At 25.4% G+C, this 16,916-nt stretch overlaps 5 protein-coding genes across 5 annotated transcripts; 3 read left to right on the forward strand and 2 right to left on the reverse strand.

Annotated features, from left to right (window-relative positions):
* Positions 1-720: 720 nt before the first annotated feature.
* OCT59_016663 (uncharacterized protein) lies at positions 721-1,506 on the reverse strand (the record flags this gene model as incomplete). Its single annotated transcript, XM_025324964.2, has 1 exon — positions 721-1,506. One exon carries the CDS (start codon positions 1,504-1,506, stop codon positions 721-723), a length of 786 nt encoding a protein of 261 aa, XP_025183481.2.
* A 2,237-nt stretch (positions 1,507-3,743) lies between these two features.
* Positions 3,744-5,492, forward strand: OCT59_016664 (uncharacterized protein). Its single transcript, XM_025315137.2, has one exon. The coding sequence runs from the start codon at positions 3,823-3,825 to the stop codon at positions 5,419-5,421; it is 1,599 nt and encodes a 532-aa protein (XP_025183482.2). The 5' UTR covers positions 3,744-3,822; the 3' UTR covers positions 5,422-5,492.
* Positions 5,493-5,901: 409 nt separating this feature from the next.
* On the reverse strand, positions 5,902-7,689 carry OCT59_016665 (uncharacterized protein; the record flags this gene model as incomplete). Its single annotated transcript, XM_066145840.1, has 1 exon — positions 5,902-7,689. One exon carries the CDS (start codon positions 7,687-7,689, stop codon positions 5,902-5,904), a length of 1,788 nt encoding a protein of 595 aa, XP_066003579.1.
* A 2,238-nt stretch (positions 7,690-9,927) lies between these two features.
* OCT59_016666 (uncharacterized protein) lies at positions 9,928-11,882 on the forward strand (the record flags this gene model as incomplete). The annotated part of the gene is made up of 2 exons (XM_025309126.1): positions 9,928-10,008; positions 10,257-11,882. The coding sequence occupies 2 exons, from the start codon at positions 9,928-9,930 to the stop codon at positions 11,880-11,882; spliced, it is 1,707 nt and encodes a 568-aa protein (XP_025183484.1).
* A 2,446-nt stretch (positions 11,883-14,328) lies between these two features.
* Positions 14,329-16,905, forward strand: OCT59_016667 (uncharacterized protein; the record flags this gene model as incomplete). Its single annotated transcript, XM_025315140.2, has 7 exons — positions 14,329-15,091; positions 15,186-15,420; positions 15,490-15,541; positions 15,610-15,717; positions 15,785-15,978; positions 16,046-16,473; positions 16,555-16,905. 7 exons carry the CDS (start codon positions 14,329-14,331, stop codon positions 16,584-16,586), a joined length of 1,812 nt encoding a protein of 603 aa, XP_025183486.2. The 3' UTR covers positions 16,587-16,905.
* Positions 16,906-16,916: the final 11 nt, after the last annotated feature.

Below are 16,916 nucleotides of genomic sequence, written 5' to 3' on the forward strand. Positions count from 1 at the left end.
GCTTCACACTGAAAATAATGAAACAGACATTGTTTCCTAAGACGGAATGGTTATTTAATAAAGAAACAAACACACGCAATAGAACATTGTTAGCTTTTTTCTATCTTCCAAGGAAAGCTGTTACCTCGGGTGAAGAGGGTTAACTATACTGATAATTTTCTAAATGGATTAAATACAGAAATACAGGACGTTTATAATGCTGATAGTTAAATTGGAATAATATTGTGTTTACATATATGTATTCTTAAAGTTTATGTAGTATATGAATTAGTATTGAATTAAAAAACTAATGAACTCTTTTTATTAGTTGCTAATTTTTTATTACTAAATATGTTAATCCGTATTCCTGAATAGTTTGATTATACCATATATATAAGATACAATATATTTGATAGTCACATGACGCGTTTATATCAATTCACATATTGAAAATCATAAAAAATACTGCGCCATTGATGTAACTATAACACGACTTCTACGACTTCTAAGAGCAATTAAAGTAATTAAACACGATGAACTTGTAACGATCAAACTTACTCAAAAGACGCGTCAAAAATCGAGAAAATTTTTCTTATTTCCTTTTTCTCCTTATCACTCTTTTTCTCATCTAATAAAAAATAACTTTAAATATCATGTTACCTAAACTTTGTCCTAAAATAATATTTGAAGAATTAAAAAATGATTTTATATCTTTACATTCTTGTACACTGGCTCTGTTTTTTATTCTATATAAATGACTTGATCTTTCTCCTCTTGATTTATCCCTTCTTGATCCTCTTGATTTTTCTCTTTTTGCAGGTTTGCGAGCTTAGCAAATATAAAATCAATATCATCACAACTTAATTCTGAAATTTCTTCAGCAGAAAAAGATTTTATTTGCATTTTATCTTCACCGATTTCATTAAAAAATTCATAGACTTTCTGGGCTATAGATATTGTTCGTTCAACATACTTATAAGAAAGTTGTTTTCTGACTTCTTCATTAACTAGTGCTTGAGCTGTACGATCTTTATTACCTAATTCCTTGAGTTTATCAAAGTGACTCTTAAGTTCTTTTCCAAATAAGTAATAACAACGAATGACTTTTTGAGTCCTTTCTATTGCTCTATTTCTTCCTTTTTCAGTAAATGTACTAACTAATATCTCTATATTGAATTTTCTAGCATTAATTATAGTATTAAACAAACTAAAATATTTTCCTTTATTATCTTTATTATCTTCATTATCTGAAGCGGAATCAATCATCGGCTTACCAACCGAGTTTGACAATTCATTAACAAGTTTATCTAATTTTCGAGAATATGAATGACTTTTAAATAATTCGTTGAATAAATAACAAGAATAAAAGAATGGAATTGCAAAAATGGCCAATAAAGAGTTTGTAACTATGGTAGAGGTTGATAATAATGTTGTGACAAAAAAAATCTTAATGATGTAACTCATTGAAATTAAGATTGCCTTTAGATGATCTGATTTGATAGAAAACAGAGTAGTATAAATATACATTATAAAAACAATAAAACTTAGACAACAAATGGGTATAATTATATATAAATAATTATATGTCTTAAAAGTCATTTCACAGAAATATGAATAGTAGTATATATTTATAACGAAATCATAAATAACAAAAAGTATAATTCCAATTTCCTTAATATCTTTAATATCAATTCCAAATTTCTTCATAAATTTCTTCATAAATAATATTATCGTGACGAGAACAAAAAGTAGGAGACAAGGTAATCCAATATAGATAAAAACAGAGAGCGTTTTTCCGAAAATTTCAAAGAAATTGTAATAATAATAAATTACCATAGGTAGTAAATAAAAAATTGCAAAGATAATGATTTGTGCAGGAATACGCATATATTCCATGTAATTTGTCGAAAGACCAGTCCGTATGATGAGCGGAACCAAAAGGAATATGAATAAATTGTGAATATCGGTTGTTGGGTCGTATTTATCAGCCATCTGAAAATGATGTCTCAAGTTTATGTTTGAAGAAAAGAGTTAAGAAAAATAAACGAGGAGTAAGTTTCTTGCAAATATGAATAAAAAGCAACATCCGATAATAAATTCTTTCCGATTTATTCATATAATGAGGTCCATGCATAGAAATAACCATATACAATCAGTGTGTGGGCATCTTGACCTGTGCGACGGATCTACTTGAGCTGCGTTACCATGAAAAAATGCACGTTGATGTTAATTTATCTCGGTGACTTTTTTTATCCAAGAAAATTTAAACCAGTATTAACAAACTTCATTTTTATAGATTAAAAACTAAATTAATTTAAATTTACTTGTCTTCAAAATTCTTTGATATCTTTTATTTATATGCACTCGATTTAATTTTTTTTATATCTTTCACCTTTTTTTACAACCTTAGTATAAATTGGAAAGTTTCGATTCTATATTTATTTTTTTAGTTCACATATTAATCTAATTCCTACCTTTATTTCGTTTCTTTTGGTTACCTCCCTTGGTTTCATTTCTCGGTTAATATTTCGTTGTCGGGTTTCCTACTTTCTCTTGGTGTTGTAGTTTCTGATAATACAGCCAATATTCATAATGCATGAAAATTATACATAAGAATTATCCAAAGATTGAGAATATGTGATGTATAACACATTTATCAATTTAATTGCATGGGATATCGTCAAGGAGAAGTTTGGAGAACGTTTATTAAAACGTATTAATATTTTAACAACTTTTTTTAGGTTCTTATTAGGCTAATGCAAAACTTGCTCAAATAATTAAAGAAAAGGAATTAGTGGAGGAGGATTAAAATTATATTGCAAGATACGCTGGACTACTGCTAGTAAATCTGTAAATTCAGTAATAAATTTGAAATCAGTACTAGAAGAATGAAATAGCCAGTGATTACGATAAAGTACTAACAAATGATAAAATAAAACCAATTATTCAATTGAGAAATTTTTTTCAAATTTACAAGTTCTTGGATTTAGTTGGGAAATATTTTTCTAATAAAAAAGTCGGTTCGCGAGTCGTTTCAGGAACTTTCAATTTTTGCATATAGCAAAGTATTCAATATTTTATAATATTTAAACATTACAATTCAAGTATCCAAATTATACACATTTTTAGAATAAATTTATTAAAATTTTAGTATGAAAAAAAATATCATTATTATTATCGTCTATAAAATTTTCTTTTAAAAAGAATTTTTGGAGAACAGGTTGAACGAAAGATTTCTTGATTACAAAGATCTAAAAGATCTAGAAATAAGCTTGAAACCAATAGAGAAATATATTAGATACTAAAGTTTGGTGATTAATTTTTTTTATTTGCTAAATAAAGTAAAAAGGTTACCAAATTAAAAAAAAAACAAATGAACTCATTTTATAGTTACTAATTTTTTATTACTAAATATGTTAATCATATGTTAATCTGTTAATTAAAGCAGATTATCTGATAAGATGCAACTCATGCGACTCCGCGACTTTTGCGATAATGCGATAACTGATAAGTAGATTGTTGTTTGATTATACCATTTATATATAAGATACAATATATTTAATAGTTTAATAGTCACATGACGCGTTTTAAACGCGTTATATAAATGTTGAATCAGATCAAATACTTTGAGAATCAATCGATTTCTCATAAAAATGCTGCGCCATTGATGTAACTATAACACGACTTCTAAGAGCAATTAAAGTAATTAAACACGATGAACTTGTAACGATCAATCTTTACTCAAAAAGACGCGTCAAAAATCGAGAAAATCTTTCTTTATTTCCTTTTTTCTCCTTAACGCTCTTTTTCTCATCTAATAAAAAATATCTTTAACTATCTATCATGTTACCTGAACTTTGTCTTAGAATAATATTTGAAGAATTAAAAAATGATTTTATATCTTTACATTCTTGTATTCTGGTTAATAAAAATTGGTGTACTTTAGCTTTACCAAAATTATGGAAAAATCCTTTTGACGATATTAATAATTCTAATATTAATGGTATTATGGAAGCAAATATTCCATTATTGAATACTTATACTTCTTGTTTATCTGAAGATATTAAAAATAACTTGGGTTTAAAATCAGATATTCAATATCCTTTATTTGATTATGGAATTTATTTACAATATATTCATTTTAAAACAATTATTAAAAGTATTTATCTTTGGCGTAATTTATATAAAGATTGTGGTGATCCTGCAGTATTCAAATTAAAATCAACAACGAAGAGAAGAAAAGTATCAAATAATATTGAAGATAATATTCTCAAAGCTTTATGTGAATATTTTATTAATAGATCAACTTGTATTAAAGAAGTTGAACTACTTGATGATACTTTTTTGAATATCTTTGAATTCCCAAGTGCTATCTTAAATTTATCAAAAATTCAATATTTCAAGTTTGAAATTCAATATAATCTTGAAATTATCTCATCAGCGGCGAAAATTGCAAATAATATCAACAAATTGGAAATTGATTTGAAAAAAGTTCCTTATACAACATTAATTACACGTTTAAATTATATTCAAGAATTAATCAAATCTCAAAAAAGTTTGAAACATATTTTATTAAGCTGTTCTTTAATGGAATTTCCTGAAATAATAAAAGGTCTCTCCGTTCAAGTTGAAACCTTAACTCATATTACTATTCGAAATATTAAATTTGATCATGGATTTCCTTTCACAGAATTGGCCGAATATTTAAATTTGAAATACTTGGAAATAGAAAATTGTAGATTTAATAGGGGAAAAATAATAAAACCTGATTTAAAAGCATTTCAAAAACTCGAATCAATCCTTATCAGCGCAACTTATGTGAATTTTGAAATTATGGAGATTCTATGTTGTCAAGCCAAAGATTGTTTACGTGTATTGAAATTACCAGCGGGTACAACTGATTTTCCAAAACTCGAAAATATTTGTGTCAACTTTTGTCCAAATATAAAAAAATTTATAACGTCAATTAAAAAGTCTTCATATAAACACATAATTTCTGTGATAAATGCTTGCAAAAATCTTGAAGAGATTCACATCTACGAAGATCAATGTGATGAAATATTTACGTATAATGTTCTTGATGCTAATCAATTCTTGAGATTACTTGGAGAGATCTTGCCAAAGTCAGTTCATACTTTTAAATACTTGTCAGATTTGAGCTTTGATTCAACATCACTTGAAACATTTCTTCGTCAATTCCAACCCAAGAAGTTTATATTATTAGAGTTTAATGATTGTTCTTTTTTCTCGGATGAACACCTTAGTGTAATTATTAGTCTCTGTGGTAAAACATTGAAGAAATTACATATCATTGGAAAAAATAATCTACATCATATGTATGTTCATGAAAGGAAACATCAATTTCTTGGAGATCTTTATATAGAGAAATTAAATCGTAAAGGATTGTTTATAGATAATTTAAAGAAGGGAACGAAACTGTAATGTAATATGCTGAAATTGTAAAGGTTTTTTTTTTTTTACAGAGAAATAAAATAAAAAATTTTACTTTCAGTAAAGAACTTTTTATTTATTTGCACATGAATAAACATAATCAGCTATACAAAGTATCCGTCATCTATTATGTATATCACCAGTATATCATTTGTACCCTTTACCCACTTATTCCATTTAATCATGAATAATATAATAATACGGTTAAATAAATCTAAAAGCTAATATTCCAAATTTCCCATTTCTCTCTCTCTTATCGGATGATCCATTATATATAATCATACCTCCATACTGGTATATCCTAACTACTATTTACGTAGAAGTGTGCGGTTCATCGGGAACCCCATGATGTTTAATTAATCTTTGATAAATTCTTTATCTCTTTAGAAGGGATTAAATTATATTTCCAGAATGCAAATCTATGAATAACACTGTGATCTCTTTAAAATCTAATATAATGCTGCAAGAAGATCACCCTTGTTTGCGTGAATGTATTGTTTTATAAACATTTTCTGCTTCATTTGTATAATTATATTTCAAAAGAGTGGAAAAAAGTGATTGTAAATATTTGTTGGTAACTTTCTTATTTATCTCAGGATTGATCTTAAATTGTAAATTGTCCAATAATTCATGAGATAATTCAGGAAGTACATCAACAATTGTTAAAGGTAATAATTCACCATTAGATAATAATTTATCTTGATATACTATACCATTTACTAAAATAAAACTTGTAATCTCGGTTGGCTTTAGTAAAAATTTTCGTTTCATTAATTTATAAAAATCTATAGATTCTCTCAATATTTCTAAAAAATTTTCTTTACGTTTATGAGATTCACGAGGTCCACGAGATCCACGAGATTCACGAGATGCATGAGATCTATGAGATCCATGAGATTCATGAGGTCCACGAGATCCGGAAGATGAACCAGAAGATCCAGAAGATCCAACCCCATCATTTCCAATATGTGAAATTATTAAATATTGAAAAGTCAACTCATTTGGTTTTAAATTTTTTTTTTTGATCATTTCATAAAAATAATGATTTGAAAGTTTTCTTTGATTTTGATTAGAACAAGATAATAATACCAAATTAAAAATTTCAGTAGTAATATTAAAATCACCTTTTAAATAATATTTTTCAAAAGTCCATTTTAAATAATCAAAATTATTATTATTATTATTAATATTATTAATAGAAGAACAAGAATTAATAAATTGATCAATATGAAATTTTGAAGGTTTTAAATTTGATTTATCCATAGTTCTAAATTGATGATAAACAGATGTAAGATTATTAATTAAAAGATTTCCAATAATTAAAGAATTAAAAATTTCTTTTGATTTTTTTTTATAATTTAATTTTAAATAAATTTGATAAAATTTTTTAACATGAATCATTTTACCCAATTTACTAAAATTACTTATCATAATTTTTAAAGTAAATATTGTAGGTTTATAATTAAGTAATTTCATTTCATCAAAAATATTTTTTAAATTTAAAGTAAAATAATTACTTGAATAAGAATTTTGTAATATTATATTATAACAATTTGAATTTAATTTTATATTTGATTTTTTTAACATTTCCCAAAATAAAACACTTTTTTGATCATCTTTATCATCTTTAAAAAATTTAGTAAATATTAAAGCAATATATTTCATTGATAAAGATTTATCATTTGAATTTGAAATATTTGAAATATTTGATGGGAACAAATCATCATCTCTCTTATCTCCTTTTATATCTCTATTATGAGTCGTATCTTTTATATCTTTAGTATGAGTAGTATTTTTTATATCATTAGTATGAGTCGTATCTTTCGTATCTCTCATATCTCTCATATCTCTTATATCTTTCACACTACTCATATCTATTTTCCTCATATCTCTCGTATCTCTCGTATCTCTCATATCTCTTATATCTTTCATATATACTTGTAAAATTTTCCAATAATCTTCTACATCTTTTTTCGTAAAAAGATAAAGTTTTAATTTCCATAAAAGTTCATCTTCATTTAAAGTTGTTAAATCATTAATTTCATTCTCCTTAATTGAGTTCTCATTTGTAATAGATGAGAATCTTTTTCTTTTAAATAAGTTATAATCGTTATAAAAGTTATAATCATTATATGATCGTTTTAAAATATCAATTTGTTGATGATGATTTAAAATGGTCAAATTGGTATAATAATAATTATTTTGTAAGAATCTTGAAGCTGATAATAATTTAATTTTGATTTTATTTATTAATTTCATGTTATTGAAAGAGAAGAAAAAAAAGGAGATTTAATGATTAACATCTAAAAAACCAAGTTTAGTAAATAACAAACACGTGGAACACGTGATCAAGCAAATTACAAAAAATTTACTAATAAACTTTAATTTTCATACTTCAGATTTTAGACGAATCATTTAGAAAGTACGAGGTAAATATTTCCTATGCAAGATAAATTATTAATGCATGATTTTAAAAAACATGTTGTGTAAGTAGCATGGTTAGCGTGGGATTCAATGTGAGAAAAGAGAGACGAGACATTTGAATATTCACTAAAAGAATTTATAATCTAATTTTCTTATTTTAGCCTATTTATCCATATAAGTTATTTGTCGCCTCCTCTATCAGAAAGAATATTGGAACGGATAAATTTATTTTTCGGGAGCCGAATCTTTTAATGTGATCATAGATTCATAGTAAAGAAATGGCTAATCCAATTATATTCATCATTTCCCCTGAAATGTTTCACTATTATAAATCACAATGTTAAAAGTAAAAAAGTAGAATAATATTAACAAGCACATCTTTCATCTTCAATCTTGTACTATATCTTGTACGATTTTGTCACTTCCATCTTTCGATCTCTCTCTCTCTCTCTCTTTATAATTTTACTAAATCTTTACGGTATTAATGAAATATTACAAATAAAAAGTAGTATTACCAATGAATCCATTGATTACCCTTGACATTGATTAAATTAATTTAAGAATAAATCATACCGCATAATAACGCATGATTCAATGATCATTGTATCCGGTCAAAAATAATTCATTCTATTTTTAGAATTTTTGGTCGAGAATTTTTTATTAGTAATATTACTAATATTAGTTTTTTCTTAAAATTCAAAAAAAAAAAAAAAAAAAATTTAAAATGTTTCAAAAAAAAAATGATTGGATTATTTATTTTGAAACATTTAATTAATAATGTGATTAAAAAAAGAAATTATTTTTTTATTTATTATTTATGCGAGTCTAATTAACAATTATCCAATCTAATGTTACCGATCTACAAATTCAATTTATTAAAAATTTATTTATAAGGATAATTAAAAGAAAAAATAATAAAATAATTTGTGGGGAACCATAAACAGTTAAACTCCAAAAAAAAAAAAAGATTTCACCTTTTTATTTTTTTTTCTTCTAACGAAATCATTTTGTGATAAAAAAAGAGTTGTATAAAAAGTTATAAAAAGATTTTGAAATAAAAATAACTTTTTTTTTAATATTATGCATAAGTGAAAATAGTTTAATAATAATATATTATTATTATAACAAATTTAGTAATAAAAATAAAATTTTATTATTATTTCTGAATTAAGATTTATTTCACCTTAATGATTTACAATCGTATGACAGTTTACTGCGCTAAAGAGAATTTAACTTTTTTATTATTATAGATAATATCGTTGATATGCAAGATAATTGTTTCATCGTATTCGTCATAATAATTCATATTTCATGTTCGCCATATATTTCATATAACTTTTTATTAATCCCATTAATTATTCTAGTGGATAATGAAGTTTTAAATAAAAAATGTTTCAAATATTAAAAATTCATTTAAAAAATACGCGAAAAAATTAAAATTCTTAAAATTTAATTAACATTTATCTTCAAAAATATAATTAATTGATGCATAAAATATGCGACCCGCATATTGTCGAAAATCTGGTTATATTTCATTATTATTTTATTAGATTAAATAAAAAAAACAATAAGATTCCTGAATTCTGTTATTAAACAAGAAGAATTTTATTTATATGTTATTATTATTATTAAATGAAAGTCAATGAGAATTCGTTGTTGAACAAACAATTTTTTCTTACATAATATAATTGAATAATGTGACATTAAGTGGGATGTGCCGAATTTCTTGTTGTACATTATAAATATTTCAAATATTTCAACATCGGATGTTCGTGTTTGGACTTTTTAGTTTGGTATACTGGTCTGTCTGTATTACTTTAAAAAATTGATATAATTAGCAATATAAACAAGCCGTTAATCCCAACAACACATTTGAATTATATTTTATTTTATTTTATTTTTTTTTTAGACACGACATTCTTTTACTTCGACAAATTCTTGATTTCTGTATATAATAATAAAAATCATATTTATATTTGTAAAAAAAAAGCATTCTTTTTTTTTTTCTTTTATTCCTCCTCTTTAGTTAAAACTGCTTTCGAATACTTTTGATTTTTGTTTGTCTAGAAAAATATGGCGTATCAATCACAGGTACACCAACAATCTTCTACTCATATGATGAAGACAACGAGGTCTGGAAGACCTTTTGTCAAGGTTTGTACTATTTATTTTTTATGTCAAACACTATTGATATATTGTAGTTGTGAGATCTAGTGAATTTTTATTACACGATCATAATTTAGTCAATGTATCAGAAGCTGATAAAGTGATTTTAGTAATTTATTTTATGTCTTCATATAATATGTTGCTAAAGTTGGTAAAGTTGAAAAAAAAATAAAAAAGACATGAAACACAACGAACATTTACTTATACCTTTCATTATTGTCCTTTTCATTTATTAGGATATCCATGATTTGTTTTCAACGCTTGTCGTTTCACTACCAATGGAAACACATAGAAATTTATTTAGAAGTTATTCCAATTCATTTACAACTGAAGAAGCAATTGCAAATCTCGGTTCTTTGAAATTTACTCAATCACATCGTACACCTGATCCAAAAGATCCATCACGTATAATAACTACTACTACTACTACTACTTTTAGTATGACAAAAGATATGGCAAAAAGTGTTTGTCAAACTTTTATGGACGCTAGGTTATTTGAAAATCTTGCTGATTCTAGTAGTCGTTCTTTTAAGGACAAGAATGTATTCGGTTTAACTCCAAAAGGTTTATATATTTTGGAAAGATTCGTTACTAGGAATGGGATCGCTGCTCCTCATTTAGCAAAATTATTCGCTTCACAAACTTCTCCTATTAGATTATATTTTGTTGAAAGAAGTCCTGAAAATGATTCCGTATCTTCAACTAGACAATGTGTTGAATCAATTTTTAGAAGATTTGCTGGTACAAAACCAAATATCGTTAATAAAGATTCTGATGAAACTAAAGATTCGGATTCTTCTTCAGGTTCATTTTGTGAAAAACATGATAGAAATATTGGTATTGAAGTTAAAGAACGTCAATTTGGTAGTAAAATGGCTCGTTATTCTTTTAATGGTGCTGCTGCTTGTGATTGGCTTTGTGATTTCACAACTTTGATCACAAAAGAAGAGGCTATGAAAATGGCTACAGAATTTATTCGTTATGGACTTATTGAATATATTTCTGATAAAAACAATGAATCTAAAAAACGTTCAGATAAAATTGAAGGTAATACATTTAAGTATTCCAAATCTGTTTATTATCATATTATTGATGAAGGTCGTAGAGTTGCTTTATGGGAATATGATAATTATAATTATACCAATGGTTTAAATGGTTATACTAATGGTATAAATGGTAATGGTTATACTAATGGTTTAACTAATAGTTATAGTATTAGAAATAAAACTAATACTAGTATTCCAAGAAATGAATCTTTACCTGATTCAGATAATATCGTTCAAATTGAAAATGGTGGTAATTTACGTGGAATGATCGCTCATTCTAATACAAAGAAACTACAACAAATTTTAGATGATTCTACATTATGTTCTCTTTTTATGGAATTTTTAAAAGCAATGTTCTGTGAGGAAAATTTATTATTCTTACTAGAAGTTCAAACTTTTAAAAGTAGATATAGTACGAACTCTGATTTGAATGGTGAACCACAAGATCCAAGAGAACAACATGATCTTATTGTCGATGCTTTTAGAATTTATAATACATTTTTAGCTCCAGGTTCACCTCATGAACTTAATATTGATGGTGGTTTGAGACAACATATGGTTCAACATATGACTTCTATTGTATCATCAAATAGAGATTTAGCTGCAAGTACAGAACAAATTGGGAATCCAGTTCCTATAACATGTCATTTATATGATAAAATTCAAGATACCATTTTTAGACTTATGGCCACGGATTCTGTTCCTAAATTTTCAAAGACAGAAAAATATTTGGCACATATACGGAATTCTGAAGGATTAGAGGACAATATTCCATATCGCCAATCATCTTCAAGCAATAATAGTGACAAACCGTGAAAGATTGATGTAATGTATTTATAAAAAGACTTTTTTTTAATTTAATTATTTGTGTAATTTATTTTGTTAATAGAAAAGTTTAAGAACATCATCACTATATGTATACATATATATAATCATTATTTAGTTCTTTATCTATTTATTTATTTATTATTTCAATGAAAGGAGTTATATGTTCGTATTAAGAAGAACTTTATGGTCATATAGAAATAGAAGCTCAGAAATTGGAGATTGGATCCTATGTCCAAAAAAAAAGTAATATTTAAGTGGATTATGATATCTGCGTGATTTTGAGAGCTTTTACATATGACATCTTAGAAAATATATTACACCTAAGGAACATATTAATTAGATCTTGGGAATACATCTTGGGAAATGTTTCTTTACATATTAGATCTTGAGAAATGTTTCTTCACATATTGCATCTTGGAAAATTTTCTTTACATATTGCATCTTGGGAAAATGTTTTCAACAACAAATCACATGCATTACACTCACTCACTGACCTTCTCATTGTACATAAAGTATCGATCCAATTGAAGAATTAATATGACAAGGTTTTAATTTACGAAAACTCCATCAAAATTCTACATATTTACCGTACACATTTTCGTACATATTTTTACTTACATTATTAATTTATAAAAAAAGTTTGATTCATATCAAGTTTCAAACATTTTTATTCACCATCATGTATTTTTACCATTAAAAAAAATGTATTTTTTTTTTTATTTTAATTAATCTAGTATATACAAATATTTTTTATATAATTATATTAAAATAAACGGATTTTTTTAACTTTTTTTTTATAAAATATAAAATATATAATATGTTATATGTGGCATTATAACGTAATTTGACGGGAATTCATGTGATTTACGTTTTTTTTGGATCTCTTTTTTTAGTCAGTTAGAAAATTCAATCGGGTTAATCCTATAATCCTATGTGAAACGATAAAGATTATTGGTGTGTTTCTCTGGAATCTTCCGAATTACCCGAAAGACTGAAAGGTGAAAAAAAAAGCTGACAAAATTAGTAACATCAAAAGTAATGTGGAAAAGCACGTTGTTTTTTTTAAAAAAAAAATGAATTAATGAATTAATTGTTTTTTCACAATGTATCACAGTAAAAGATTAAAAAACAAATATAATCCATTTTTGCCTAGTATTAAAAAATTGCCAAGATTAAAACAGAGATTTACAATAAAATACCATAAATTACCCTCATACAAAATTAAATTGAAACAAGGATATACAAATAATACAAAAAAAATATATTAATTATTATTATTTATTTTTAATAATAATATTTATAAGAAAAAATTATTTTTAAAAATTTATTATTATATAATATATAAACAAAAAAATCAATGTTTTAAATATTATGATCTTCAACTTAATTTTTTTTTAATTTTTCTCTTCTTTCTTTAAAGAAACTATGTGAAAAAATATTGAGTTAATATTTGTTGTATACATTATACACACCATATTGGTTAAATGCAAATATTGAAATGTTTTGCATAATTTATATATTATGGTAATGCATTGATAAGTACTATCATGCTTTTTTCCGATTTTGAACTTTTTTTTTCTATTTTAAATTTTATTCAAGCAACCAGAGAAACTTCCTTTGTGATGCCAAATAAATCGAACAGTGTAATAAATAATTAATACAATTATGTAAACATGAGGTTGAGATTGTTTATCGGTTATAGGTTAGTTACCATCACGTTGTATTGTGGTGTAACATGAAGACATGAAGTCCCTTACACTTTTGCTAACCTAAAATTAAAAGAAAAACCTTTTTCAATCTATAATATATTATACGATTTTAATTAAAAAATAAATAAAAAAAAATTTTTATTTATTTTTTTTTTTATCATCTTTTCTCCTTCCACCTTTCGTCTTTCATTTAAACCACGTCTAATTTTTTTGAGTTGACTCAAATAATTGGTAAGTTTTTACGTGGGTTTTTTATAATATTAATTTAATTATTTTTTCTTCTTTTTTTCTCATTTTTCCTTAAAAAGCGGTATTGCTCAAATGGTTTAATAAATTCAATGAATACTTTTTTTTTTCTAATAAATAAAGCCTCCGATTCCCTCCCTTTTTCACCTATATATTCAGGTATATAAAAGAAGTATGTTATTGTTTTTAAAAGTTATTTATGTTTCCTTTTCATATTTCTTTTAACTTACTCATCTTAACTATTGACTTGACATAGAAACTATTATTTGAACATTCCCAATATTGGATTTTAAAAGTGGTTCAAAATTAGAATTAAATAGTTCAAAGAAGAGAGAATAAATAGTAAACTTGTAAAAAAAAAACATTATTACATTATTTATTATATAATTAGTATTCTGGACTATATATATCATCAATATTCTGAGTTTTCATATATTTTATAAATTTTATAAAAACTTTATTTTATTTTTTAAGTTGTAATGTCATCACGTGGAGATTCCGGATATATGAGCAATTATAGTTCTATTTACAGTCAAAAATCTGATAATTTTGAGGATTATTATGAAGATGATTACATAGATTATAATGATACAAGAAATTCCTTACCTACTTTTAATAATAATCGAAAATATGAAAGTTCAGAATATAGTCACAGTCGTCGAACATCAGATGCGAATTATTTATACACACCACCATCACCAAATCTACAACAATATTCTACTTCTCCCAATTCCTCACAAAAGTACATCCAAAATGAATTCTCTACTCCTGAATCAAGTAGAAGAGATTTATCTCCCAATTCACAAAATAGAAAACCTTCCCTTCCATCATCTCCAAGAAATGGCCTACCAATTAATTCTCCAGTGATGTTTCAACAACAATCTTATAATAATAATAATAATTTTAATAATAATAATAATAATAATTTACAAGGGAGACCCAATATGATAAATCCACCTCCAAGGGATGATTCATCAAAAAATACTAACCGTTCTTATACTGTTGGTCCAAATCCTCGACAATATACATCGTTACCAATGAGTCCAAAAATTCATGCTGAAACTTCAAGAATATTAATTGATAATAATTACAATGAACGTCCTGATAATGATCAGATTGCGAATACACATGAATTCGAAACAAGTGATATTATTGATTCTTATTATGACGATCCTGAGGATCCTGAGGATCCTGTGGATCCTAAGGATTCTGAACTTAATAAGCCAGTTCCAACTAGTGCAGGTAATTTAAATATTTGATCAAAAAAAAACAAAAGATTACATTTATTAAATATTGGTTATTTGGTTTTTTTCACTTATTTTTTTTATAAAAATAGTAGCGGCAAATCGAAAACGTGAAGCAGCGGTTAATGAAATCCTTACCACAGAATTAACGTATGTTGATGGTTTAAGGAAACTTGTGAGGATATACTTATTGCCCATGCGACAAAGATCTGCAAATAAGATCTTATCAAAACCCATTGCAACTATTGAAGAGATTTCGACCATATTTGGAAATGTTGAACAGTTACTAAAATTACACGAGCAATTATTGAAATCATTGGAAGAAAGGTAATTATCATCTATATAGAAAATTAATTTTTAATGAACTAACCTTAATTGTTTTTTTTTTTGATTTAGGAAAATAAATTGGAGTCCAACGCGACATATTAGCGATATATTTTTAAAAAATGTATGTTTTTTTTTTTCAAGAAAAATCTTTTTGGTTAATATATTTTATTAAATCATTATGATTTGTAGGCCCCATACCTTAAAATGTATGCAATCTACTTTAAAAGTTTTCCACAAGCAATTGCGACCATGGAACGACTTAGTAAAGAGAGTAAAGAGTTCAAAAAATTTTTACAGGTACTTATTTTGCAATTCTCCAAGTATACTGTAATTATCAATTAACTTTTTGATTATGATCATGTAGCAATGTCAGCAGAATCCAGAGTTAGGAGGATTACCATTTAATTCTTTTTTAAGTCTTCCAATTCAAAGAATTCCACGTTATAAATTACTGTTGGAAGCTCTATTGAAATATACTGAAGAGTCAGATCCAGATTATAACAATTTAAAGAAATGCGTGAATCAAATTTCAGCAATTGCTGATGAAGTAAATGAAAAGTATGTTATAATATAATTTCGTACAATTTTTATTAGAATAATTTTCTTACATTAAATTATGTTTTAGAATACGAGACGCAGAAAATCAACAAAAAGTGCTGGAAATTCAAGGACAAGTTACTGGGTTACCAAATAACATAGTACATCCTGCACGAAGGTTCATTTATAAAGGAAATCTTTATAAAGTTTCGCCAACAAAAGTTAATAGTTACGCATCATTACAAGATGTACGAGTACACTTTCTTTTCAATGATCTATTAATTTTTTGTTTGGATTTTCAAGGAATATATCACTACAAAGGTGAAATTGATTTGAGATACGCGTCAGTTAAAGACACTTATGAGGATTCAGAATTGCCTTATTGCTTTCAAATAAAAACAAAAAATGGAACACATACTGTTCGTGCAAAAAACAGGGAGGAGAAAACTGAATGGATTGCTAGACTTAATGAAACAATATGGTCGCTACAAAATGTACAAAATGGACGTGGAAAACGTAAGTTTCGTTTTTTTTTTAAAAAAAAAATAAAATAACAAACGAAAATTTATTAACAAAATTATTATTCTTATTAATTAGTACTTATTCCCATTTCAAACAACTCTCATTGAAAGTTTTATGTGGTCGTTTGTACCGACATTCATTCTTTTGGGTTAAGAAATTTGATTTCTAAACCTTGTAATTTATTGAATTTTCATTTGTAGCATAAAAATTTAAATATAAATAATTTGAATATTATAGACATATTCAATAGTATAAAGTTAGATTATTTAATATAATTTTCAGACGAAGATTATTATTTATTTTTTGTATTTTAGTATTTTAATATATGAGAACATTTGAATTAAATTGTATAGAAATTTACTATATATCAAACAAGATAAAACTTTACTGTCTACTAAATAAATATAACCCGATATATATACACAGAATAACTCCGA

This window comes from Rhizophagus irregularis, chromosome 25 (assembly GCF_026210795.1).
Source record: "Rhizophagus irregularis chromosome 25, complete sequence".
Classification (NCBI taxonomy): domain Eukaryota; kingdom Fungi; phylum Glomeromycota; class Glomeromycetes; order Glomerales; family Glomeraceae; genus Rhizophagus; species Rhizophagus irregularis.